We start from the raw sequence: 12824 nt of genomic DNA, 5'->3' as shown, positions 1-12824 counted from the left end.
ATTATGCTGTAATTGAATACCACTTATTCTAATCCGTGTTCAAAGAAAGAACACTGACATAAGCCAAATTGCTGGTCTTAAATAATTATTAAAAGTGCTACTTTTATCCTCTCCACTCATTATTCTGGTTGCCACTCTTCACTTCAGCTAATGTTATAAAAAGGGTAGCATGGCGTGCTCGTTATGTGTAACTCAAAGAAAGTGTCAAATGCCAAAAACCTGTCATTGAAGAAGAGCGGATGTCAATTTTAAGTGGCTCCTGTTGGGAAAGTCATCGCTGACCTGGAGGCAAACTTTGTGCAGGCTGTTTTACTTAGCAAGCATTCCACATGCAGACATCAAAGACAGCCTATCTTGTCCTGAGCTAGCGCTCACATTTTCCACTCAGTTAAAAGCTACCTGTGCTGAACCTCATCGCTTGGACCTTATCTCATAATCACAATCTCAGCAGCCACATGCTGGGCTGTGAGTATTAAAACAAAAATGATCTCAATAATAGCAGCAAAATGCATTTACTTGAAATAACTCACTTTTCAGTGTGAGTAACTGCAGTCTATTAGACCTCAGTCTTTCTTTTATTAAGTCGAATATTCAAACAAATCCAACCAGTGTTAAAAGAAAAAGCACTCTGAGCATCACACTATGAAAGTAGCCTTTCCACAGACCTTGCCCATGGCTCTTGCCAAGCACACAAAGCCAATGTTGTTGTTCTGGCCAATAAAATTCACCATTTACTGTATGCACAAGTAAATGAAATACAAATAAAATGTCTGGCCCTAAAGCAATTGGACTTAAAGTATTATACACTAAAATTGTCCCTTTTCACAATGGTAAATGAGATTCATTGAAAGTAATATTCACAATATGCTTTCAATTACAACCATACTTCACCAGAATGGCAAAATAGCTGGGATCTAAGTAAGCTTTCTAAACGCCCTCAAAACATAATCGCTTCAATGTCGTGTCTGCATTATATTTGTGAATGACACGGATGTAACTGAGCAAGCAAATAAAGCAATAGTTAGGAAATATGCCAAAATGACATTATTCACTAATATCTTATTTAGCGTATATGTAGATTACTGCCTGCAAACCACACATCTCAGCATAACTTACCTCAAAAACTTGATCATCCAGGATTCTGGTGCCAAAGACAGTAATGCCCTCTGTGTTGATGACAGCCTGGTCGCTTCTGCCGAGCGGCCTGGTCACCTTCTTCTTACAGTCCATAATAATGGTGACACTCCTCTTCTCCACACTGATAGCTACGCGATGCCATCTATGCAGCACAGGAGTGAAAAGCATGCATTAGGGGAAACTAAAACCAAATATAAACTTTGGCTTGCATTAAACAAATGAGATAACATATGTGTATTTGTTATCTTAAGAATGATTGCACGCAGATTTGTTTTGTCTTAAACCAGTCAGGCTGGCTGTTTCTCCCTGCTTTACCACCTTTAACTTCAGCATACAGACACAAGACTAGATTATCATTCTCTCCATCTACCTCTCAGCAAAAGGGTAAGTAAACACAATTTACCAAAATTGAGACTATTGCTTAAATGTTCTAATTTTATTTAGATGTAATGATACAGTATTACAGTCTATATAAGTATAGAGACATCTCTGTAAGTGTACATTTGGACAATGTCTCAACTGTGTCGAAGTTTCCAAACTGTACACTCCTGCAAGCTACAGATGTTGGGAACATTGTAACTGCAGCTGTAGAGATGGTGTTGTGTATTTATATATGTTTTTTCCCATGATATAATTTATTACAGACAAACAACTACATATGGAATAACTCCAAAGCATTTCTGTTATCATTCGTGCAAATGATTGATGGCAACTTTTCACAATTATTTCTATAAGCATCATCGGTCCGCTATGCAATTTATAAAGTTCCTGCCCCTTATTCCATATTAGTAGACCACTGCTGTAAATAATCAGAAAAAGAAAAGACTGTCATCAATTTGCTCACAGCAATTTATTTGCCATTCCTGTCTGACTTGTTCCATATGGTGCTAATGACTGCAAAAACATATGATAATGATAAATCCTGCGAGCTGTGTGTCAGTCTTCCATGCTACAAGAATGTTATGAGTTCTTGAGAAAATACGTTGAGTTGGTTTTGTTTATCATAAAATATGACCTATAAATCTTGATAAAGTGTGCAAGATGAGCCTCAAAATGAGCAGTTAGGCACAGGCATGGTTCACAACAACCTTAGATGTGCATTTAGCATTTGGCAGACGTTTTTATCCAAAGCAATTTACAAGGGTACCAGATACAAGGCAAAGGCAGGGTAAAAGTAAGGAGGTCATGGCTAGAGACACACAGCCACAGCCAGGGTTTGCAGCCCAGTCTCCTGCATAGAGGGTGGTGATCTTACCACTACACCATCCATGGCGATTTAAAATATAGCACGATGGGGAACAGGAAAGCAAGAATCCAGGACACAACAATCTACCGACCACATCTCCAAAGTGCAGTTACTGGCCCTGCTGACCTGCCTAGTGTTTGTTGTTAGTGTTTTTATTTTGTTTAGTTTTTTTTTGCTTGCTGTTCTTTTCTCTTTTCTCTTTCCACTCACCCCAACCAGTCAAGGCAAAGGCCGCCCACCCTGAGCCTGGTACTGCTGGAGGTTTCCATCTCTAAGGTGAGTTTTTTCTCTCCACTGTCACCTAGTGCTTGCTCAAGACGGGTTGTTGGGTTTTCTATATAATTTTGTATACAGTTATATTTGTAAGGTCTTAAACCTTTCACTGTAGAGTGCCTTGAGATGTCCTCCGTTGTGATTTAATGCTATACAAATAAATTTGATTTGAATGTGACCACTAGTGTATTCAAGTGTTCTCGAGATCCGGTCACTTACTTGCCGTCAGAAAGGTTGATGGAGCGGAACAAGGGGTATCCCTCGGGGGCAGGTTTGCCATGCTGGTCCTCATACAGGAAGACAGGGGCACGGCCCACCTCCACTCCAAGCTGCTGGATGCCTTGTTGATTGTACACGGACAGCAGGAAGGATTGAAGTCCGGCCTTAGGCTTAATGGTAAAGAGGATGGAGAAATCTTCTGGGAAAACTCCCCCTAAAGGTGGAACAAGCAGCATGCAGGGTGGTACGTTAGTCTAAAAAACAACACATATGTGCAGTGGCAAGAAAAAGTATGAGAAGCTTTTGAAATTCCATGGTTTTCTGCATTAATTCGTCATAAAATGTCTTCATCTAAGTAAATATATTAACAAATACAATAAAAAAAGTTCTGATATATAGTGAGAACAACCATAAAATTCTCACAGTGTGAGTGGAAAAAGTATGTTTCAGAATAACGTGAGAATGTCTGTACGTCAGCTGAAACTCTGTAGAAGTTGGGTGATGCAACAGGACAATGACCCAAAACAAACAACATAATGGCTTCAGAAAAACTAAATCTGCCTTTTGGAGTGGCAATCAGTTATTAATTCACATACTTTTTCCACTCGCACTATGAGGATTTTATGGTTGTTCTCAATAAAGACATGAAAGATCTCATTAGGTTTGTGTGTTATTATTTAAGGCACATCATATTAGTTAATACTCTTGACTTAGATGAAGATCAGATCACATTTTATGACATATTAATGCAGAAAACCATGGAATTCCAGAAGGTTCACATACTGTTTCTTGGCACCGTAATTTACAAAACCTGGCTAAATGAATATTTTCTTAGTTAGACATTTACAGCATTGTTCTCCTTCAGACTCATACAATTAAACAATAGCCATTAAACCCACAGTGTTTCTAATTTAATTTAATTTAACAACTCTTGTGGTGATGTTGTGTCAGGAGTGTTTTCAGTTCTTACAATGATTCAGGAGAGCTTTACTGTCTACCTTCCTTCTTTAAATTAAAAGATTAGTTTAGCAGTTTGGGAAAAAATGCTTCAACTCTGTTCTATTGAACCACAACGTGTCATTTTTACACCTACACATTGTTCCCTGCTCAAAGTCTTTGCAGTAAGATAACAGGCTACTGGTGGTAGTGTCAAATGTTATGTACAGACATGAGAGTGGTCACTTTTTTCATCGAGTTCTCTGGAAGACTGACTTATATTTTACCTTAGCCGAGTATTTTGCACATCAACCATCCACTCTACGAGGGCAATTGTGTGGTAATGACTAAATTGAATAATGGTAAGTTTATTAGCACTCTAACTTTCACTATTCACATTAAATCCAATATGTCTAGACTACTGGACTCGAAGCAGAGTCGTTTTTAGGGAAGCTGAGAGAAACTTTGGCACATCCTGAAAGGAGTGATGTAGCCACATTAATTTTACAGGAGCTGTGAATACAACAACTGAAATAAATGTCATATTTTTAAAACTGGAACAGCTTGGTTCACTGAAAAATGTAATAATCCTGATTGAATAAAAGTCTAGTTATTCTGACTGACGTCTTTTTGACACTTCATGGCTCCTTCAACCTCCACCTCTAAAGCTTCAAATTTCCATTAGGCTACTTAAAGTATAAGGTGCATATATAAGGTAAGTATAAAGAGTTTTTATAATACCCTAAACTTTATTTTTGCCCTGTGAAAGAAATAATGAATTTCTATACACATTCTTGCCAAGTAAGATTTGAGAGTGCAAGCTTCTGGGGCGTCTTTCTACATTTCACCACACTAATTAAGATTTAAAGTGGTTCCACTGGATGTGAACCTTTTTAACCTTTCACAATGTAGCTGGACAAAAGCAACTGGAAGGACTGGGATTAGATAAACAGCATATTTAGCAAACAAATGGCTTATTGGTCCTGTCTTTGACAGTTAATTATTCCATCCTCGAATTTGTGGGTGCAGCAACAAATGTAAGAAAATAGCAAATCAAATGGTACAACAGCCACACAGTTTGTCCCTAAGTGGGTTCCTTCCAAATAGAAGCAATATGGCTTTATTCCTTACAAACAGCCAGACATTTCATGTTGAATGCACATCAAACAATGCGCATTAAACATTGAAAGGCCACTATGTCTCCCTGCATCAGCCAGCTACGTCATGCTCAAGACTGCCAGCAATCAGAATTGTGGAAAGACACTTAATTGACAAGACCAGTCCACAAAAGAAACATCAGTGTCATTGATACGCTGGAATAAATTGTGGGTTTCCCCAAAACATCAATATCAAATTCTGCTAAACTCTGGGACTGCTCTCCTTACTTAAGTCATATGTTTATATGACATTTCATAAACCATGTGCTGAGTGACACTCATCCCCTGTGGGTCTTGGACTCTGCATCACTTTTGACTTTTCATGCAGCTCCACCACCAGATAAAATTACACTATTCTGGTTTTATGACCAAATATCTGCTAAATTAATTCCCTAGCTGCTGTTTGTGTTTTGATCTTGTTATCTAGTGTTGTCTACAGGGCCGATTGGCGTCATTCAAGTAAATGTCACTTGCTTTGGGGTGATTGATTTCGGATTATGTTACAAAAAACATGTCTTTTACAGGAACTCTGGTATGCTATGACACTTCAAAACAGACGCCCTAGTCTTCTGGCTAACTATGAGAAAGCATTACGTTAAGACAAGAAACCTCATTTTAAGGCTTAGACCTTTGTTTTTGTGAGTTCAACTTGTCACAAAGCAACAGCTGGTTTATATTCCATTCAGTATAAAACATACCTTAAGTCTGAATAATTATTCAAACCTTTCTGTGACAATAAAAACAATTTAAATGACAAAAGCAGCAATATCAGCAGTGATTACAGATCTGCCAGAATCTATAGTCATGCTATAACAAAGTCATCTTGTTTTAGGAAAATCCATATTTAGGATGTATTGACTTAGATTTGATGAGACATTGTTGAGGTGAAAACCTGTGAGCTGAAAGATGCTGACTGAAGTTTTCTTACGTTGACACTAATTGTCTCACTTCAGTGTCTGTAACCTGCGGGAAGTGAAGAGTGAAGTTACCTGGGAAGAGCTGTTTGGTAGGAGCGCTGATCTGAGCTTGTTTTCCTACTCGGTAAGCGACGTCGGGTTTGGATCCTCTCCGAACTGTGCAGAAGCCTGTTGTTTTCTTTACTCCCTCAGGAGAGCTCTGGAAGTCAAGCACCTTCAGTACATCCACTGGTTCAGCTGTGCAGGAAAAATTGATTAAATTACCCAACAGTATTCTTGGGCAGCAAAATTATGGTACAGTGGCCAAGCAATTTGCTATTTGGGGAATGCATGTGTCCAAAACTCCAGTGCTGAGTCCTCTGTTTCCAACATGCAAAATATATTTGGATCGTGCACTCAATAAACCTTATTCCATTTAAAAAGATGTTTGTGGGGCTGTTGTTTTAATGTAATCGTCAATGTTACTTTTTATGGAACTATCTTCCCAAATTAATTAGCTTCTAAATAAGATTCTCTTTCACAGTCTGCTGGAAACACATGTCAGCGATATCAGGTATTGTAATTGACTGCTAACAACACCATCTCTGCATAATCTGCTATGATATAAATTAAAGAAATTAAATAAAACCATAAAACATTCACATCAATCCACATATAACACTATAAGCCCATCTCAACAGTTAACAGAAATCCTAATATGACCAGGCATTTTGATGATAAGTCAACATTTACACTCATTAGACCCCCTGCCTGTTCAGGAATTGTTGGCCAAATCCGTCAGTTGTTCATTTATGAGCTACCTTGGAAGAGGAGCAGTAAAAATGTTAGGACCCATTCAGCAGGCATAATTGGCTCCCTCCTCACCTCCACTGTTTCCCCCCTCATCCAAAAGCCCCAGCATCTATGGGATGATAAAACTCACTGCTGCTGATCAACGGTTCTTTGGACTAAGGGGAACACAGAGGGGGGCAGCTTTACAAGCTTCTTAACACTACTAAAATCCTTTCTATCAATGGGCCTGGAACTCAGTGGTGAAACTAGCATGCTGTGCAGTTATAAACACTGTTCTGATCGTTTCTTTTCTCTCCTGCAATTTTCGAAATTTGGGGCTTGTAGCATTCACTCTCAGTATCTCCCTCTATCCCCTTTTCGTAGCCTTTTTTTGCTCATAAACCCGCTCTGCCATTCCCTAAAGCACATCATCAGTTACAGTGTGATTATGGAGAATTTAAGAGGCTTAACAGGGTATGTTTTAAGTCTAGTGTATAAACAAGAGCATTGACTCACAGCTTAACAACATTCATGATTTACTGCACGGCTGCCTGAAGCTACATTTGCAGTAATATACAGTAAGAGCAGGCCATTTATCCAGGGTCATTATGGGTGCTGTGGTGGATGAAATAGTAAATGTACAGACAGAACTGCTTGTGAGCAAAGCGTTTCATTTTGGCTTTTTGCTCTGGGACTGCAACATGTAACTCTTAAATTACTTATATGGCAGTGCCATTTGAATTAATCTCTTCATTATAAAATGTAGGCGTGCAAAAATGAACCAGAAGCATATGAATACTGGAAATTCTTGTTAGTCATTAGTGGCCATAAGCACATATGCTGATATATCTGCTATTTGCTATTATCAGCCAATATACTGGCCAGGCTGATTCATTAGTTTGCAGTGTTTGAGGCAGTTTTTATTCATTTTAAACCAATATTTTTAAAATGAGTATGTGACTTTGCTAAACACTATATACACCATAGTCTAAAGTCACAATTACAGGATAAGGACAAGGCCAAAGTCAATGTTAAAAGACATATGAAGACCAAACCCTGGCTCATTAATGTCACCCCTGAAGTCCATATCAGGCCATATCATATATCAGACCAAGTGCAGCTGAGGGGAGAAAATCTAAATGTATTTAAATGATTAAGATTATGTTTTCTTTTAAAAGATATCTAAGCTAGAGTCACTTTAATTAAGTAACACAGTACAGTAACACATGCTGCTTTGCAATATAATGACATTTACCCCATGTATCAGCATCTGTGCACATCAAGACAGCAGACTGGCCAGAATCTATTCTGCCCAACTAAGAAGTAAAAACAGATCTAATGTACAAAATACAATGTCTGAAAGTTCAATATCCACTCCAAACCAGACTGAAAGCAACCCAAACTGGTGAAAGCTACTTGTCACAAAAGCCACAGCAACAAAAATACAGCACAGTCATGTCCAGACATCAACTTACTCATTTGTCTTTACAGTGAGTCAAGAGGCAGGATGTCTCCTCTTCAAAGACCCAACAATGATAAACACTGTCTAAAAGATCAGCTGGAATCCCACTGGGGATACAAGGCCTTTGAGGAATGAAAGATAACAGGCTTAATGTGAAAAAAATCTAGATTCATATGTTTGATATTAACCAAAACACTGGGAACAGCTAAACGGTTTAGGAAGAAGCTTTTGTTTAAGTACACACTGTGGGAAAACTCATCATCAGCCTTGTAATACTCCATTAAACTGCATGAACCAGGAAGTAAGTTTGGTTGTTCCACATACAGTAGATTAATACAAATCACATACACTGCTGGTGAGAATAGGTTTAAAAGAAAAGTACGTGAAGCAATAGTTTTATTAGCCTTTTCCCCACCAATGGAAGAACCATATGTTGTTTCTTTTCCTGTTTAATTCAGACCCTGAACTCTGTGAGTCTATACTTTTACCACACGCCTCTGCAGTGACTCTTCTTTAAACACTTAAACATCAATCTATAGTAAAAGGTAAAGGAGTTTTAACTTAAGAATATATTCCTATTTTCAATTTTCTCCTTTTTTGAGTCCTGTGGCATGTGAAGCCAGGAAGTGCTGATTGTGCGGTTCCTGTTCACTTTTAGTGACTAGGTGGGGGTCTAAGGGTTTGGGCTATAAGCCCACATGCTGAACCCATTATGGTGCTGGCACCACTCCCTATACCCCCCCTAACTAAAACATACATGAGACTAAACTGAGAAGGCCCCATCCTTGTAGCTACTTCTCCTGTGACTAGAAAAATAACATCTTGAGTGATGAATCAAACCGTCTTGATTTATGCACATGTTCGGGGATCGTGTCTCGAGCTCTACCTCATTTGAAGTTGTGCAGATGTGTTTTGTCTTTAAATGATGGAAAGGACTGGAGTCATTTATGCTGACATGGGTCCAGATTGTGTGATGCCACAGTTCATGAATTTAAATTATTTAGCATCAAATACAAAGTCCTGCTGGAAAATCAAGCAGGAGTCTTGAAGATCATCAGACTGACCTCTGACTTGAACACAGACAGAACAAAATACAAATCTGAGGCACCAAACGCCAAGTTTTAAACCTCACACCAAATGCCTCATAAAAAAGAAAATAGTCTGTGGCTCTTCTGAATATTGTCCCAAGTACAGAGCTACTGATTCACGAAAAAAAGAGAAAGTTTGGACTAAAGGTCTCTTTGTGAGTTTCAGAATGCCTTTCTGCATTACTGCATACCTCAAGGCCTCATATATTCCAGATGTGCTGGATTGGCCAAGAACCCCACCCCCCCCACACACACACACACAGCCGGCCACCCGCACCCCCGACTCTTCAGCCCCTCTCCTTCCACAACCATCATTTCACAGGAGCCCTGAAAAACAGGCAATATCCCAAAACCATTAAAGACCCCAAATGACTAGGCAAAGCTTTTTAAAAGCTTTTCAGTCTCGCAGGGGTTAGAGCCAGCATGCTATACCCTCAACACATCCTGCAGAGTACTCCCATCCTTCCACTCTTAAAAAGAAATAAGCCATATTCTAATGATAAGGATGAAAACCACATGAGAGAGAAGACAGTTCTCTCATGCTAAAGGTACCATGGCAATTTCAGACTCTCCACAGTCTTGTCTGTGGGGCAATTTGTCAGTCTGTCTGATTTTTAATGACATATTATCTGAACTGCTGCTGGAGACTTGTGATGTACTACCTGCCATGTTAAAAAGCTACTAACATGACAAAGAAGTGTGATTTTCCCTGAAGCAGTGACGTGCAGTGACACAAGATACCTCTGTTAAAATCATTAAAACTATTTTACCAGCAGACACCAGTACATTAAAAAACGATTTAAAGCTGTATAGGCAAAATTTCCAGCTCTCCCCATCTCATAACTCATCAGATCCATACTACGTGATGTTTAAGTTAAGACGTGTGATTAACTTTTAAATCTGCAACATTTTGACTTGATGTGTCTGTGGCTCTGCGGTTGTTCAGCAGCATCTTGGGATGTCTTGTCAGTCTTTTTTGTATCACTGCCATCTGCTGAGAACTGGCAGCACAGGCAGCAATTAAAGTACACTGGAAACCCTGTAAATGTTTGCTAGCACATCATGCAATTATGGTTACTTTAAATATCAGCCAAAGTGAAGAAAGATGGGAAATGGGCAAGCCATGCCACATTGGTATTTGCTTTCATGATTTTTTCTTTTCATTTTTGGGGACCTCTCTGCAATTTGCCCTCTACTGAATATTTTTAATGTATGGTCAGACGTTATCCATTAAACAATTGATAATGATAGATTAAAATGGTGTCTGTCAAAAGACAGGAAATGATGCAACACATTTCACCAATCATCAGCTACCAGATATTAGCATCTAATTAACATTTCATATATAAATATGAAATATGAATCAAACCCATATACATGTGCATTACTCATGTATTCTATGACCCTGATACAAGAATATATATATATATTCAAAAGATCACAAAATAACCTCCAAATAGACAAATATGTGCATAGATTTAGCCTTGCTAAAGCTACAGAGCAGGATGAAAGTCTCCATGACTTTAGACACAAGGAAAATATAAGATAATTACTTAATGTGACCCACATATGTGTTTTTAAAGCAGAGAAAATACTCCAGATTTTCTTTCTTTTTTCCATCAACGCCCCTTCTTGGAATTAGCGAGAGCCTGGATAATGTGGAAAGATGGTGATCCTTCAGGCCAGACTATGAATTTCACTCCCAGAATTCTGGTGTTGTGCCCAGTGTAATATATAAACCTTCACAATTCATCACAATATATATATATAGACACAGAGAGAAAAAGCGAGAGATTTTTTTTACACTGTTCTACTTTCAGCTCTGCTGGATATCAGTAAGGCCACAATCTTTTAAACAACCCAGAAAACTAAATGTTGTTTTTGCCTTTTATGAATTTGAATTCACAATCAGCTTTTCCTCCACACATGTTTTGGAAAATCCTAAAGCAGTGTGCTGCTATAAATCACCAAACGTCGTGCGTAAAAGTTATGCGTAAAACCTTCACGGTTTCCAAAAGTACTGTCAAGTGAAAATGCCAAGTGGATTTTAACTCGGTAATAATCTTAGTGCGTGAGCTGCGCGAGTACTTTGATGACTGATGAGTGCCACCACTGCTCACATCATCACATCGCTTCTTACTTAACCGTGTCAACAAATCACCACCGTCAGCCCCTTCCTTTGCCTCACTTGCTGACCACACCTGGAAGGCAGACTTTGCCTAGTTAGATACTCAGAGGAAACTAAGAGACAGCAGCACCTTTGTCGGTTTGGCCAAAGATAAACCTTCTATCACAATTAAGCCAACGTGAATTTGATCATGTTATGCCTAAATATATATAGTTATATTTTAAGGCAATGTAATAACTTCAAATTACTGAAAACAAAACAAACAAACAAAAAACAAATAAGCAAAGTAGATAGATAATAAAGACAGATAAAGTAATAGTAAAAAATAATAAACGTTAAAAGAAGACGTTTAACCATTGTTTCTCGCATAACATACAATTAGCAACAGGGAACGTGAACGCATTAAGGTAAAGTGGATTTGATTGACACTAAATAGAATAAACGTTGACAGCCAGTTGCTGGCTACCACCTAAGTTTACTGCCACCTATGGGCTTGATCGCCACCCTGCAGGGCGCTCTCAGGGTGCCCGAGGTGCCCCGGAGTTGGCACAGTGACTGAGGTGTGCAGAAACGCGCGGCTTCTTACCTGCTCCGACTGTGGCAGCTTGAAGACTTAACATTAACGTGACTAGTGCAATTAGCGTTGAATCCCATAGCCATCTTTTCGTTTTCCACCTGGTGTTCCACCTTTGCATCTCCATGGTGAGCGCCCGCAGCTGTACAAAAAAACGGGCGACTTTTAATCAAATTCGGTCCCTTCCACAATCCACAAAAAAGTGCTTACACTACAGCGCCATGTGTTAAAGTATCAAGATGCCTCTCACAGCCAGACTGGGCCCTTCAGATCCGCTCCCCCTTATGCCCAGCTCTCAGACTGATGGTGAAGGGCTTTCATGAAAAAAGCGCAAACCGCTCTGTTCCCTGAGAGTTGCGCACCGTCAGGAGGCAGGACAAACGCCTCAACGCTGAACCTGAACCGAGTGCAAGATACTGACACTGGAAAATCCTCCGTTCATCAAATCACCAGTCGAGAAAGTTGTCTCGGGCCCCGCCCCCTGTGCTGTGGAAGCTCTGAACAGCATCAGGCAGAGCATCACTACAGCCCAGTGCAACCTAATTACAGGACACAGTGCAGTATCCCAGACAGATACTAGAAACTGGAAATCCTAGAAGCACTTCTAAAGACTCTTCTTCATCAGGTTAAGGACAAAGATTTAGGAAAAGATAAAACAATAGACCACTCACCTTCCCTTAACAGAAATTAGCACATAGAGTGGAGATACAGTACAGAGGCAGTGAACTAGTGGAACACACAATAAATGCAAATTAGGTCGCGGGTTGGAGCTTTAGATGCACTCTGAAAGCCCAAGAATGAGAAAAGGGAGCTTGAATAGCTCCTACATGGGCCAGTGACTAATTTGAAAGCCTCTGCGGCTTAAATGAAATGTTTTCCAGATTCTAGGAGTTTTCTCAAGGAGCCCTTAGATTTT

General features: G+C 39.3%; 1 protein-coding gene across 2 annotated transcripts in view; it reads right to left on the bottom strand.

The window, feature by feature from the left end:
- The window catches only part of LOC113172376 (collagen alpha-1(XI) chain-like), a 69900-nt gene extending 57604 nt beyond the window's left edge, over window positions 1–12296 (bottom strand). The window contains exons 1-5 of one of the 2 annotated variants that reach the window (XM_026375314.1): window positions 12159–12296; window positions 11921–12050; window positions 5958–6122; window positions 2876–3089; window positions 1117–1279 (exon numbers count right to left, since the gene is read on the bottom strand). In XM_026375314.1, the coding sequence (XP_026231099.1) occupies window positions 1117–1279; window positions 2876–3089; window positions 5958–6122; window positions 11921–12035 (657 nt within the window). In that variant the 5' untranslated portion in view covers window positions 12036–12050; window positions 12159–12296. Of the gene's footprint in view, window positions 1–1116; window positions 1280–2875; window positions 3090–5957; window positions 6123–11920 lie in introns of both variants that reach the window. The other variant, XM_026375316.1, reaches the window with a different exon arrangement.
- Window positions 12297–12824: the final 528 nt, after the last annotated feature.

Source organism: Anabas testudineus, chromosome 17 (genome assembly GCF_900324465.2).
Source record: "Anabas testudineus chromosome 17, fAnaTes1.2, whole genome shotgun sequence".
NCBI classification, from domain to species: Eukaryota; Metazoa; Chordata; class Actinopteri; order Anabantiformes; family Anabantidae; genus Anabas; species Anabas testudineus.
This window is presented reverse-complemented; position numbering and strand designations above follow the sequence as displayed.